Consider the following 14,991-nt stretch of genomic DNA (forward strand, 5'->3'; position numbering starts at 1 on the left):
TGGATCGGATTAACATTATAGCATCATCTATTTCAGCAGTCTCTCCAGCAGTATGTATGAGATGAATGTGCTGTTGTATTGCCTGGAGTGGTGTGATTACAGAGCTGGCTGAGTTTGTTGTAGCTAAGCTAAGGCGCAAACATTTACTGGGCCACCCTTCCCTGTACGTTCAATACTCTAAGTAAGGATGCCTCCAGCAGACATTCTTGTAATGGTGCCTCAAATTCCCACATAAAATTATGCAAAGTTGTTCTTTTGAACTTTTAGAGCTTGCCATTCTCTGAAGGTTGCATATTTGCCATCTCTGGTGAGGTACAAGTGGCAGGAACGTATTTTTGTTGCTTAGCCCTGTCCAACTGTGTCAAAGTGGTTATGTGGCAGGGTTTTTTTTTCTTTTCTTCTTATTTTGGGATAGGCTCCAGCATCCCCGCGACCCTGAGCAGGATAAGCGGTTTGGCTAATGGATGGATGGATGGACAATAGAGTCTGATATTGATGGGGTGGGAATCTTTTGGAATCTCACGATCCGATTTGATTTCGATTCTTGGGGTCACGATTTTGATTCAGAATCGATTTTTGATTCAAAAGGATTCCTGATTCAAAATCGATTCTAGATTTGGTACATAGGTGTGCTAATCTCAGGATCTACTCCAGTCCGCTGTGCACTAAGAAATGCGGTGTGGCAAATTATGGCATGAAAGCAGACTAAGATTATGTAGTTTTTATATTTGAAAAAGTTATATCAATTGATTGCAGTAATGTGAACACACAAAGGCAAATCTAACCTTTCTCAGTAAAAAAACCAACATGATGGTATGTTGTACTTTGGCTCAGTTGTCTGGATCATAAATCTAAAGATTTCATTGTCAGCTACGCTGTAGGGGCGCAGGTCTTTTGAAATGAAACATGCGATGGCTCTAGTTTTATATTTGTTTTTTTTGCCTGTTCAGAATTGGCTGGGAGTTTGGTAAAGTGGGGCAGTGTGCGTTGGTTGTTTGTAAATGTTGCAGGAGGTCGTTGTTCCACTTCTTTCAACTCTGGGTGATGGCATTTGATGTGAGACCAAACATTTGTAGTGTTCCTGAAATACTTAACTTTCGTTTTGCAAATCTTGCATATTGAATGAGTCATGTCATACTACTTCTTCCCCGGGAGATTGTAAAATCCAAAATGCGCCCAAACACTTGCCTTCAATGATGATGGGAGGGGCTAAATTTGTTGCTGCTCCATTTTTAGAAAGGCTACCAAGGGCTAACGTTAGCAGCGACTGACTAGCCACTGTCGTGTTTTACGGAAGTCGGAACAGATGCGCGGCAAGTCAACATTGTCAGTACGGAGGAAGCTACATATGACTTAAAAAAATGTTTTAAAAATCGATTTTTTGGAATTTGTGAATCTATTCAGAATTGTAGAAGATAAGAATCGCGATTCTTACGTGAATCGTTTTTTTCCGCCCACCCCTAGTGGGTGATGTCAACCCTGTGATGATAGTGTTTCTGTTGTGATGTTTTTCCAGATTATAGGCTTTGCGCAATGCACTGTAAGTAGTTAGAGCTGAGTAGATGAAATCCGCAATCACTAATTACTTTCCTCCGCTTTCTGCCTTCACTCATTCCACCTCCATCCCTCTTCCCCTCCTCCCTACCTTTAATCCTCTCTTATTCACTTTCTCTCTCTGTGTCTTTATGTACTCTGTATTTGCCTCTCACTGACTGTCTGCCGCATTGTCACTTCTTGTTGAACTGTTTCTCTCTATCTCTCACATACACTGTTTCTATTTTTTTTTCTCGTTGTCTTTCTTGCCTTTCTCAGGTAGACATCCCTCAATGGGTAAGTCCCACTGATTTGACTGAGCCCGTCCGCCCCTGCTCTCCCTTCTTTCCCACCCTTAGACCTACACCCCTCTACTTCAGGTGCCATGACGTCGACCAATCAGCTTTTGCTGTTTGGGTTGGCCCCGCCCCCCGGGCTACTGGGCGGGGCCGAGGGGGGTCTGAGGTGCAACCAGGAGATTGAAAGGCGGTACCAGATCGTTCCCTCCGTGGTGTGCTCCATGTGCTGCCTGTTTGGCATCATCTACTGCTTCTTCGGTAAGTTATACTCATAATGTATAATCAAAAATTTTGGACAGTTTTAGATTTCTCGGTTTACACATCACAGACACCCTCACATGGTCTCTCAACACCAATTGCATCCTGAAGAAGGCACATCAGAGGCTGTATTTTCTGAGGCGTCAGGAGTTTTAATATGAATATCAAAACTCTAATGAACTTTTACCTCAGTGTGGTTTGGCAACCTGACTGCTCAGGACTGCATACTGCTTCAAAGGACTGTAAAGATGGCAGTAGAAATCATTGACATGGAACTACCATAACTTCATAATATTTACACCACTCGCTGCAAAAGGAAAGCCCAAAACATCATTAACATTAGAACGACGGGGATTTCACTCCTACCTAAAACGACCATGGGCGTCTGTCTATAGTCTGTCAAGATAAATACCCAATTGAGATACTAATACGTTGCATATGTTAGTATGTCTGTTAGGAAAAGACTGACACCAAAATTAACATTTTAACAACTATAATACTATTTTTAAACAATTTAAACTTCAGAGAGACATGGTCGAACTTGAATAGCAAAATTAAAAAAGTGAAAATATTACCTGAAAAACAGAACAGAAAACACATATTGTTAATCTAACAAACATAACAAGGCCTATAAAACGTGAAATGTAAAAAAAGAACTAAAAATAACTATTGAAATAGTCCCAAACAACGACCGGAACTTAAAAACTACTAAAATGACTAAGGGCCGTCAAAATAACTGCCCACGGTTTGTCAAGATTGTGGTTGTCAAGATAAATACCCAACTGAGATATTAATGCATTGCATATGTTAGTTTGTCTGTTAAGAAACAACTGACACCAAAATTAACATTTTAACAACTTTATTACTATTTTTCAGACAATTTAAAATCGCCGCTGTCCAATACCTATAAATACTGCAACGCTTTGGTGGTAGTCATGGTGCGTCTGAAACGGAGTCTGTAACCAGACATGTTGGCAATAATCAAAAATCAAGTTTAGACTATTAGTCTGCACTGGAGAATTCTAGTGTGTTTTTAGGGCAGAGCAATGAACTTCACAAAGGCAATGATGCAACCAACACACGTCGTAAATAGTGACATGACGCACACGATCACACGCAAATTACGAGCCGTCTTTTTGACTGCTCATGATTGTTTTAGGTAGATCTTATCATATTTTTTGTGAAATTGATCTAAAACTAATTTTAATGCAAATATATGCAATTTTAGGAGCACTCAGGGAGCGGCAGGTCTGTATCTTTTTTTCCCCACAAAGTTATTAAACTTTGAAAATCCAAAACCGTCAAAATGACGGCCTTGGTCGTTCTAGTGTTAAGGACACCAGCCACCCTGCTAATGTTCTGTTCTCGCTGCTTCCTTCTAAAAAACGTTTGCCAAAGCATCAAGTCACACACCTAAGTAATAGTTTCTTTCCACACACCTAAGTAATAGTTTTTTTCCACACACCTAAGTAATAGTTTCTTTCCACACACCTAAGTAATAGTTTCTTTCCAAACACCTAAGTAATAATTTTTTTCTAATTAATAGTTTCTTTCCACAGGCAGTCAGGTAGCTGAACAGTTAACGCACTCATATGCACCTTACATTGTTGTCTTATCATGTACTTTTCTATATTGAGTATATAATGTATGAATTCAGTGTACATAGTCTATGTAGGTCAGTAGTTTGTATTTTGGGTTTTTTTTCCTTTTTTTTGAGGGGGGTAGTGTGTCCTTGTGTTAAGGCAGAGAGAGCTGAAGCACAAGAATTTCATTGTATGTGCATCTGGGTAGCGTAGCAGTCTATTCCGTTGCATACCAACATGGGGATCACTGGTTCAAATCCCCATGTTACCTCCGTCTTGGTTGGGCGTCCCTACAGACACAATTGGTCGTGTCTGCAGGTGGGAAGCCGGATGTGGGTATGTGTCCTGGTCGCTGCACTAGCGCCACCTCTGGTCGGTCAGGACGCCTGTTTAGTGGGGAGGGAGAACTAGGGGGAATAGCATGATCCTCCCATGTGCTACGTCCCCCTGGGGAAACTCCTTACCGTCAGGTAAAAAGAAGCAGCTGGTGACTCCACATGTATTGGAGGAGGCATGTGGTAGTCTGCAGCCCTCCCTGGCTCGGTAGAGGGGGTGGAGCAGCGATCGGGATGGCTCGGAAGAGTGGGGTAATTAGCCAGGTACAATTGGAGAGAAAAAAAAGGGGGGGGGGTCCCAAAAAAAAAAAGAATTTCATTGTATTCCACTACACATGAAGATGAAATTGAACTTGAGCTACGGATAAAAATATTGATAAATTTAGTGCACCTTTCCAATGCTCTCGGACATTTTACAGTGTAAAAAAGCAGAAGAAATACCAGCAGAACAAAATTGCAAAGATAAGAAAATAATAAATGAACAGGCATTAAAAAAACCGCAGAAAAATGGACAGAACAATATTCAACGTCCACATCCAGTAGGCAGACAAGTTGCTGCAACAAAGATGATAGAATATCAAGTGTGGGAGAAATGGTGTGTTTACAGCTCCAGCTTTCAAGACTTTAAGCAACTGACATATTTCTTAAATGTTTCCATAAAGAGCTCATGGTAGAAGCTCCTTAGCGAAAAGGCGGTCACCACATTAACCCTTATTTGTCCAGCTACAGCTCTTCAAAAAAAAAAAAAAGGCACTCTGATGTCAGACACTAAAAATACGGCTTGAAGCTTGCATCTCTCCTCACCCATTGGAAAGCGTGAATCATCATTGCATCTGCATCACTATTCTTAAACACCTTACGAGCAAAGAAAACAAGTGTTTATTTCAACCCATCAATTAGTTATGAGATGGTACAGTGGCTAATCAACAATGTCCAAGACCGTATGAGGCCAAATATCTGGAAGCGTCAATATTCAGGAAAAAAATAGCTAAAACTTCAAAATGAAAATCAGAAATATCATATGGATATAAATTATATACAGATGACTGGGGACAGTGTGGTGCCACAGTATGCCTGGCACACTACGCCAAAGTGGCAAATTAAGCCCCCTAACAGTTTGACTAAACCACGGTGCTACTCTTGTTACCTGGAAATTGTTCAAGAACAAATTAATTGAGTGCCAACTTCCAAATGAGTTTGAATATACTGTACCATGAACTGGTCTGGTCAGATGAGACACAATGACAGTAAGACACAAAGACACTATTTGTCCTTGTGTCTTTGTCTGTGTCTAATTGTGTACTTCCATATCTAGGTCAGATTTAGATAACACAGATGGTGCATGGTATTGGCTTGGGAGGGTGACTATCCTCAATGGGAAGGGTGGATGTGGGCAGGCTATCCATGAATCAAGGGAACAGGGAGGGATTATGACGTAATGACTCTTCCACTCTTTGTATAACGGCTAATTAAAAGAAAAAAAATCTTTATCAGATTTGGCATCTAAATAAGATAATGGGGAATGAATATAACCTCTGAATATAGTGCAAAAAAGTCTGTAGGCCTTCAACTATCTGGCCATCCTGACCTTGAGTTTAAGACACTGAGGAGGCCAGATGTGTAATAATCTCAAGACAATATACTGTATATTTGCAGGCATGGACATATGTTATGGCCCACACATGGTGAGTGACAACACAAAGGAAAAACAGACACAAATGTAATGATAATGATGAAATATGCGTTAACAATCATAATGGAAACTGAATTTATTAAAGCCAGGGACAGCCGGTGGTCTCCATTCTGTGGCTGGAACGATCCTCATCCTACAGAGGAAGGTAGCAGGCCAGGGGAGGTAACACACTGCAAGAGAAAATGTGGACCTCTTCTGCTGGCAGGCTGCCTTTGTTGACACAGACGATGATTGTTTAGGGATCCACAACCACATATGGTTTATTCCACTGGATAAAGACTTTCATATTTCACGTGACAAACACATGCCGCAAAGTTCTCCTTGGTGCCGCCACATTCGCCTTTCCCATCTTTTCCAATTGATTCTCCTTAACGATGCCGTACCTTCAGTTTATTACTAAAGAACGGTGCACATGCTTTGGTTTCTGGGAGTGTACGGTGAATGTTCACTCACACATGCTGAACTGTCATAAAGCACATTCTTCTCGTCTTGCTGGAGCCCTTACGATCATATCTCATATCTCCTCCTGCCCTAGTAGTGTCTCTTATCCCTCCGACTGTCTCAGACAGTGGAATGCCTGCTGTCTTTTAAAGACAAAAAAATGTTTTATCTTTTTTTTTTGTTTCTCTGCTCAGACTTAGGCTTCTGAAGCACAAAGTCTTTCAACTGAATCATCTGCAGCAGTGCTTTGAAAAAAAAAGGGGGGGGGGCTAGAGTTTGAGAATTAGCTGGAAGTGAGGGAAACGGCTGCTACTGCACACCTGACCCCGCCAGCACCCCCCAGCAGCCCCATCCTGCCCATCATGTCCCTTGCTCACATCCCAATCCATGTCAGACAGCAAAACTCTGGACATAGTTGCACTAATTATGCACAGTAGGAGTTCATTTGTATGTCAGGGTGCTAACTGCACTTTGCGGTGTCAGGATGGCCTGATGGTTGGCAAGACCATCCCCCATCTGGAAGGACCAGATATATGACACTTCTTCTGCCATACCTGTCACTGCATCCTAGAGCAAGATGCATAATCCCCACCGGCATCCCCCTTGAGGGATTAACAAAGCATTTCCAAATAGAAACAAGAAAACAATTGAAGAAATAAAAAAAAAAAAATCTCCTTGCTTAGTGAAGGCTTAGCAGCCTTTTTGTTAGTTTGCATTGAGTAAATGACTTCATTCGTTTGTATCTCGAGTAGATAGGACATAACATCTAGATTGGATGTAAAGTCTTCACTTAGTATAATGAAAGAGAGCGATCTGCTTGTATAGTCGCAGTACTTTTACAGCAAAGGCACCTATATAACAAAGGCAATTCATTGTTATATAGCTGTGAATCTGGCTAATAAATCTGATCTCTACTTGGCTGTGGAGAAGCGAATTTATTGACAAATATTATGACATTTCATGCAGAATAATTCACCTTTTACAGTAAACAAGTACAATTCTGTATAATTTACATCTGGTTTTAACCATGCCTAAGGGTAATTATCTACATATAGATAAAACAATTTACACATACTTAAGCGCGGATTATTTGTCGGTGCATAATTTGAAAAAAATAATGACTTTGTCAATTTGATAAATTGGCAATTGCCACAGATGTTAGAAGTGTGAACAGCTCTCAGCGCTACACCCTCAACCTGCTGACATCTACAGCATCACATTAGAAGACAAAATGGTAGTTTTGTATGTGATGTAAGAGACAGAGACATATCCATGTGAGTGCACATCAAAAAAAAAAATGGGGCATAACTTGGCTTCAGAAACTCTTACTCCTTAATCCCTTGCCATATGTTGTCTCTCTCTCTCTCTCTCTCTCTCTCTCTCTCTCTCTCTCTCTCTCTCTCTCTCTCTCTCTCTCTCTCTCTCTCGCTGTCTCTGTTCCTGTATGTGACAGTATGCTCTGAGAGGGAGAGAAAAGGTGTGTCATCACAGATAAAAAAAGAAATGCATTTCTGCCCCCCAGTGCCAGTTCTCACGCCATGTGACCAAGCAAAATTGCAGTTTTAATACAACGGAGGCAACAGCAGGGAACCTATTATCAAATCTGGTTTTCCACTGTGGGGGTCAGACCGTGTTGCGGGGTCCTCGAGCATCCTCCACAGATGGAAAGGAAGGAGGCAGTGTCAGCTGCCATGTGCATTTGAGATGGAATTACAGATACAGAAGTTTCTGCATGGAAGACCCTTGATGGACAGCAGACGAGAGGAAGAAAACAGAAAAAAGATGGATGGACAGGATGGCAGTTAAGATTCTGTGGAGGAATAGTAAAGCAGGTGGAATGAAAAGAGGATGGGAGAGATGGCGGGTGGATTGGAAGAGGCATGGCGCAATGGAGGGATTATTGTGGGGTTACAAAGGTGTGGGGAGTGGGTTTAGTGGAGGGTCTTAGTAAAAGGAAGGAGGTTTAGAAAAACGTATTGGAGACAGGCCGTGAAGAACGAGAAATGTACAGAAGGAGGGGATGAGTAAAGAATAGATATGTTGGGGATATGAAGAGAGACGCTGTGAAGGGAAAATATATCAGCTAGTGTAGGAAACAGGAAGAAATAGGGTCAGATAGAGGTTGGAAACCAAGGAACGGTCAGACACAACACGGCATCAAAAATTGCACACAAATGTATGGTATCAAGTATCAAGTATGGAAGATTAGATTTGATTTCATGCCAATTACGCGCAAATGACCAGCGGGCTTTACTGTAAATGCTTTTAAAATGGTTCAACAGTTCCATGTCGGTCTTGCGTTGACCTTTCGGTAGAGAAGGCCTCACACATGAAATACTGCAGGTGAAAAAGAAAAAGTATGAATTCATCAGCTCTCTCTTCTTCTCTGTACTGGTAGGGAATAATTTTGACAGCAAAACCCCTCTGTTATGTCAGGATGGTGGCAGGGTGTATGGACTGCATAAGGGAGTGGGGCTGAATGGAAAAGAGGAGGATTGAAATGTTAAATACATGAGGGGAACCCAGGAAGGAGGGAGGGTGTATCTTTGGGCTCAGCTGTGCAACACCTGATCACACAAAATAACAGTCTGATGTTGACACCCCAGGAGACCACGAGAGAGAGACAAAGACAGACAGAGAGAGAGAGAGAGAGAGACAAAGAGAGATATGAAGGGAATACTAGTGAGAGAGATGCAAGCAGCGATGCAAGGCGTGATAAAACTGGGAGACCAAAACCGTTTACATTTTAAGCTTTGGATGCCTTGATAAGTTTGTTTTTCAACACTACGTATGCTTGCAAAGCATCTCAAATTGGAAATAAATTAGTGAAAGCGGGAGGAGGGGAGTGGAATTGAAGGAAGGAGAGTCAAAGCGGGAGAAAATGACAAAAGGAAAGCTAAAATTAAAACAACAAGCTTCCTTCCGATGTGCCTGATGAACTAATAAACCCAGACAGCCTTTTTGTGTAAAAGAGGGTGGTTATTGTATTATGTATGATTAAGGCTCATGAAATGATAGTCTAATCTGCCAGTGGAAAAGAGCAAGGGTGCCCTTGTGTGTGTGTGTGTGTGTGTGTGTGTGTGTGTGTGTGTGTGTGTGCGTGCGTGCGTGCGTGCGTGCGTGCGTGCGTGCGTGTGTGTGCGTGCATGTGTGAGGTGTGTGAATTATGTAGATAATTTCTGTTCTCAGTTGGGTTTCCACTTACCATTACGAGTCGCCATTCTGTCTTTATTGCATTTCACTCACTTTCCCTATTCTGGCATAAACTGATAATAGCCCTCAATTATGCCCTACTTTCCTCAAGGAATTTCTTAAAGCAATCTATATTTAATGAGATTCCTGGTATGAAATTGTAATAATGATAAACAAAACAGCAGGATGTGAGCCGTTTGTGAAATATATGAAGTGAAATGTGCAGTTTTTCTTACTTTCCCTCCCTGCTCTGGGTTTCTTTAGTTGTCAAGGGACAAGGATAGTTCTGCACGTCACTGCGAGCTAGTTTTGTTATGATTTCTGTGGCGATAGGGTGGGCTTTATGGTGTGCAGCGGCTTAAACCAACCTTGTCTCTGTCCCTTAAGCGCTATTAATCTTTATATATATGCCTTGTAATCAGGAGAGCAAGAGAGAGAAAAGGACCAACGGAGAAAAAAAGATAGTGTGTGTGTGTGTGTGTGTGTGTGTGTGTGTATGTGTATGTATCTACTCATATATTTTCGTAATGTGTGTTAGTGTGTGTGTGTGTGTGTTAGTTAGTGTAGATAGCGGGACCGGAAACTAAAGCATTTATGATCCTAATTCTTTTGGAGGTGGTAGGTATTGTCTCAGAGAGTAAGGGAAAAATCTCAAAAAATTAGAATTATGCATAAATATGCAAACTATGCATTTTTCTAAAAATGGCTAAAAACCACTTTTCTCGGCATTTCAGATGATTCTGAGCATTTGGGGGGAGGGAGTTGGAGTTGGGGGGGTTTAGGGGCAGGGGGAAGGCGGTTAGCTGGCAGGATGAAGAGGAGGGAGATTTAGATGGGTGGATAACCAAACCGCTACATTGTAGCGGGGTTCTTCTAGTATATATATATATATATATATGTCTTGGAGTGAGCACTGTTGGTGTGTGTATTTGCATGTCCACAGTTATTTACTTCTTCAGGCTGCCTGTTTTATAAGGAAGTAACACTCCTCACAGGCTTCATCATATTGTATTTGATTTGATTCGAATTAACAATTATGTCTGGCTGTACTCTCCCTCCCTACTTGAGGCTTCCACTCCTTTCCCATATTCCACAAAGACCTTCTCACCCATGAGCAAGACAGAGTCTCCACTTCACCTACATGAATGTCATGAATAAAATGAATGTATTCGGGCTTTGTATTGTAAACTAGAGTACTCAAGAATAAGGGTGATGTGCAGAGCTTTAGTAACTACAGAGGTGTAGAGTTAATCAGCCACAGCATGAAGATATGGGAAGAGTAGTGGAAGCTTCGTTAAGAGGAGAGGTGACGATTAGTGAGCAGTAGTATGGTTTCATGCCATGAAAGAGCAGGAATGTTGATGGAAAAGTATAGAGAAGGTCAGAAGGAGTTACATTGTGTCTTTGTGGATTTAGAGAAGGCATATGACAGGGTGCCGAGAGAGGAGGTGTGGTATTGTATGAGGAAGTTGGGAGTTGCAGAGAAATATGTAGGAGTGGTGCAGGACATGTATGAGGGCAGTGTGACAATGGTGAGGTGTGCAGTTGGACTGACAGATGGGTTCAAGGTGGAGTTGGGATTACATCAAGGATTGGCTCTGAGCCCTTTCTTGTTTAAAATGGTGATGGACAGGTTGACAGGCGAGATCAGGCGGGAGTCTCCGTGAACTATGACATTCGCAGATGACATTGTGATCTGTAGTGATAGTAGGGAGCAGGTTGAAGAGAGGTGGAGGTATGCACTGGAGAGAAGAGGAATGAAAGTCAGTAGGAGCAAGACGGAATAAATGTATGTGAACAAGAGGGAGGACAGAGGAATGGTGAATATGCAAGGAGTAGAGGTGACAAAGGTGGATGAGTTTAAATGCTTGGGGTCAGCTGTTCAAAGTAAGGGGGAGTGCAGAAGAGAGGTGAAGAAGAGAGTGCAGGCAGGGTGGAGTGGGTGGAGAAGAGTGTCAGGAGTGATTTGCAACAGAAGGGTACCAGCAAAAGTAAAAGCTATGTTATATGGTTTGGAGACGGTGGCACTGATGAAAAGACAGGAGGTGGAGCTGGAGGTGGCAGAGTTGAAATGCTAAGATTTTCCCTGGGAGTGATGAAGAAGGACAGGATTAGGAATGAGTATATTAGAGGGACAGTTCAGGTTGGACAGTTTGTAGACAACGCAAGAGAGTCAAGATTGAGATGGTTTGGACATGTGTGGAGGAGAGATACTGAGTATATTGGGAGAAGGATGCTTAATATGGAGCTGCCAGGGAAGAGGAGAAGAGGAAGACCAAAGTGGAGGTTTGTGGATGTGGTGAGAGAGGACATGTAGGTGGCTGGTGTGACAGAGGAAGATACAGATGACATGAAGAGATGGAAACGGATGATCTGCTATGGCGACCCCTAAAGGGAGCAGCAAAAAGTAGTAGTAGTAGCAGTAGTAGTTGTAGTAGATTGTAAACTGGAGTACCCAGAGGGAACCCACATGAACAACTGAGAACAAGCCCAGGACACTGTTGTTGTGAGGCTGTGGTGTTGACTGCTTAGCCACCATACCCAATCAAAAGCAGATCAGAGTAGATTAATTTATCCCCACTGGGGAATTGCAGTGTGCAGCAGCTTCAACAAACAGTGCAAAAGACAAGTGAGTGCAGTTAAAATAGGCCATGCTGTGCAAAATACAGATAAGATATTTCTATATAAGTTATATAGGTAATAACAGATGCTCTTAGCTTTTTCTACTTTAAAATGTGTTTATGCTTTTGTGTGTTCATATTGAGCATCTGTTCAAGACTAAATCTTATGTCAAAAAACATGTACTGAGTTGAACCGAGCCACTGTAGTGCATTTAAATTGCTGTTACTTAAATCATCTTTTCAAGGCAATATCCCCGCTGCATTTGTTCATGTTAATATGTTCGCTCACCAGTGCAATGATAATATATATGTAAATACTGAGTAGAAGACATTTTTAATTTACTTCGAATGATTAATCTGGAAAGCCAAATTTAATCTTAAACTATACTCACATGTTTTTGTTCCATTGTTTAGTCTAGCCAAATCTGTATCCTCCCAAAAACTAATTTTTATAGAATGATCTTTTTGTATGCCTTTAATGTTATATGCCCTCATTTTCATGACTTTCCTTCTTCTATTCATGTTTCACTGTGTTATCTGTGCTTTTACTTTATTTTTTAATCAGTTTGTTCCATTTGTTTGATATAGAGTTCATGATAATGATAATAATCATATGATGAGGAGGAGGATGATGACACTTATTATTCAATCTCTCCTCCAGGTTATCGCTGCTTCAAGGCGGTGATGTTCCTGACAGGCCTTATGTTCGGCTCTGTGGTGATTTTCATGCTGTGCTACAAAGAGACAGTGATGGACACCCAACTGAGCGTGGAGGCCTCAGTGGGCATCGGTCTGGGCATCGGAACCCTATGCGGCCTGGTGACCATGTTGGTCCGCAGTGTTGGCCTCTTCATGGTGGGCCTCTTACTGGGCCTACTAGTAGGAGTGGCTTCACTAGTGGTGAGGAGATATGCTGTCTCTCTGTATTGTCAATTTAAGGTTAATTAAAGGTACAATCCGCGGTTGATGCACACAGTGGCTGTCCGCCCCACTTCTGCCGTTGTTTCAGTCAGACTTTGTAAACACTGTTCGCTTTATTACTTGCGACTGAGAAAACCAGCTTTCACCCACTTCCAGTTACTATCGAGGCTCTCTGTTGTCTCCCTTTCTCAAACCAATTCACAGTGTTGACCCGATGGTGAGATTAGTCATGCTTCCTGTTGTCAGAGCTTGTGTTGCTACAGTGCACCACAGAGCCATGGTGACGCAAGCCATTACAGATTGTACCTTTAATTTCATAAAGGGAAATTCACAAATGTTCCTTTTGTGCAATATAAAGAAAAGGTAAAAAAAAAAGTATGAATATAAATTGATAAGTCAATGCAACTATTTTTCATATCTGTGTTTAAATATCTGATTTCTGAAACTCAATTTCAAGTGTAGCCTTTTGGCATTTTGGCCATCTACTGTACGTACAAGCGCTGTCTAGCTCCCTGCCCCTCTTTTTTCATTGTTTTCAACCCCTTAACCTCAGTCTCTCTTTCTCTTTACTTTGTTTTGTTACAGACATTGTATATTGACATGAAATATATCAGTACTAATTCCAGCACATACATTTTTGTTTTTCTTCGGTAGAAAAGTACACACACACACACACACACACACACACACACACACACACACACACACACACACACACACACACACACACACACACACACACACACACACACCACTCTTCATGGCATATGGTTGAGTACCACTGTTATAGAATACAGAGTAGTTTTTCTTTAGAGATGAGAAGAAAAAAAAAACCCTCTCTCATTCCCATCTTCTAGGTGATGGAGGAGTTCTACCACCCCAAAACGGTTTGGGTTCCCCTGGGCATCCTACTGGGTTCGGGAACGCTCTTCGCTGTGCTCACCCTCCAATGGCAGCGCTGCTTTGTTACATTCTCTACTGCCACCTTTGGTTCAGCTATCATCACCGTCACTGTGGATTATTTTATTGAGCTGTTTACCCTGGTGCACTATATCTACGATAGACTCTCGGTAGGCAAATGTGTGTGTGTGTGTGTGTGTGTGTGTGTGTGTGTGTGTGTGTGTGTGTGTGTGTGTGTTTGTTTTGTATATGTAGAGGTTTTAGAGAGTGAGAGTGTGTGTGTGTGTGTGTGTGTATGTATGTGATTGTCTGTTTGAAGCTGGGGGTGTGAGTGCATCTATGAGTGTTCAGCTCAAAACATTCACAGATTATGTTGTTTAGCCATATGCCTCGGGCAAGCATTTCTACAGTGCATGTTACATGTGTATCCGTGTATTATTTGTTTAATGTGTCCTTGTGTGTTAGTGCTTGTGTGTAAATTGAAGAAGGGAGGGAGTGGGTGGGGTGGGTTGATCACCATTGATTACTTTAGAGAACTATGGTGCACTGGCTAGATTCAATTTAAATTCGCCAGGCCCCTAGAGGTCATGGGGAGCAGGGTTGGATGAGAAAGAAGGTGGTTTTGAGCTAGAATTGATTACTTGATCAAGCTATTGGTGTTGTGGTACATGTAGCGGTACTACATGTATCGTTGTGTTTTCGAGAAACCATAAGAGGCTTTACATATTCGGTGTTGGGTGAAGTGAGGTAGACGGGATGGATAAGAGAGAGAGTATGTGGGTCTCTATTGAATTTTTTTTATAGAGCTAGTGAACAATTGACCCCTGTCCATCTATGAGAGATATGAGGTATACATCCATATATGTATGGATTTAACAGCTAACAAAATCAATGTAATTCCAATCCATATCTTAATTCATAGCATTATCTTTGCTTAATTTATACTATGCAATTTACAGCTAAATATACAACATCGTTTCAATTTAATTTACAAGACCACATTTACAGTTGTACTTGCGGTATATGTGATTCACAGTATATATGCCGAGTAATAGACAGCTCCACTGTGTGTTGACTGTGTGTTTTACTCTGCCAAACTGTCGGAACCACATTCACCTCATCTTTGCAATGGTTCTAAATGAGCAACCCATGAATCGCAGGTTAACTTATTGTAAAGGGACTATGTGTATTAATTAGTCGTTTAAAACATTCAAT

At 41.6% G+C, this 14,991-nt stretch overlaps 1 protein-coding gene across 1 annotated transcript in view; it reads left to right on the forward strand.

Annotated features, from left to right (window-relative positions):
- The first annotated feature begins 1,918 nt into the window (after positions 1–1,918).
- The window catches only part of tmem198a (transmembrane protein 198a), a 38,692-nt gene continuing 25,619 nt past the window's right edge, over positions 1,919–14,991 (forward strand). The window contains exons 1-3 of the mRNA XM_056290071.1: positions 1,919–2,090; positions 12,617–12,855; positions 13,734–13,946. Of these exons, the coding sequence (XP_056146046.1) occupies positions 1,919–2,090; positions 12,617–12,855; positions 13,734–13,946 (624 nt within the window). The remainder of the gene's footprint in view (positions 2,091–12,616; positions 12,856–13,733; positions 13,947–14,991) is intronic.

Source organism: Lampris incognitus, chromosome 11, assembly GCF_029633865.1.
Source record: "Lampris incognitus isolate fLamInc1 chromosome 11, fLamInc1.hap2, whole genome shotgun sequence".
Taxonomy (NCBI): Eukaryota; Metazoa; Chordata; class Actinopteri; order Lampriformes; family Lampridae; genus Lampris; species Lampris incognitus.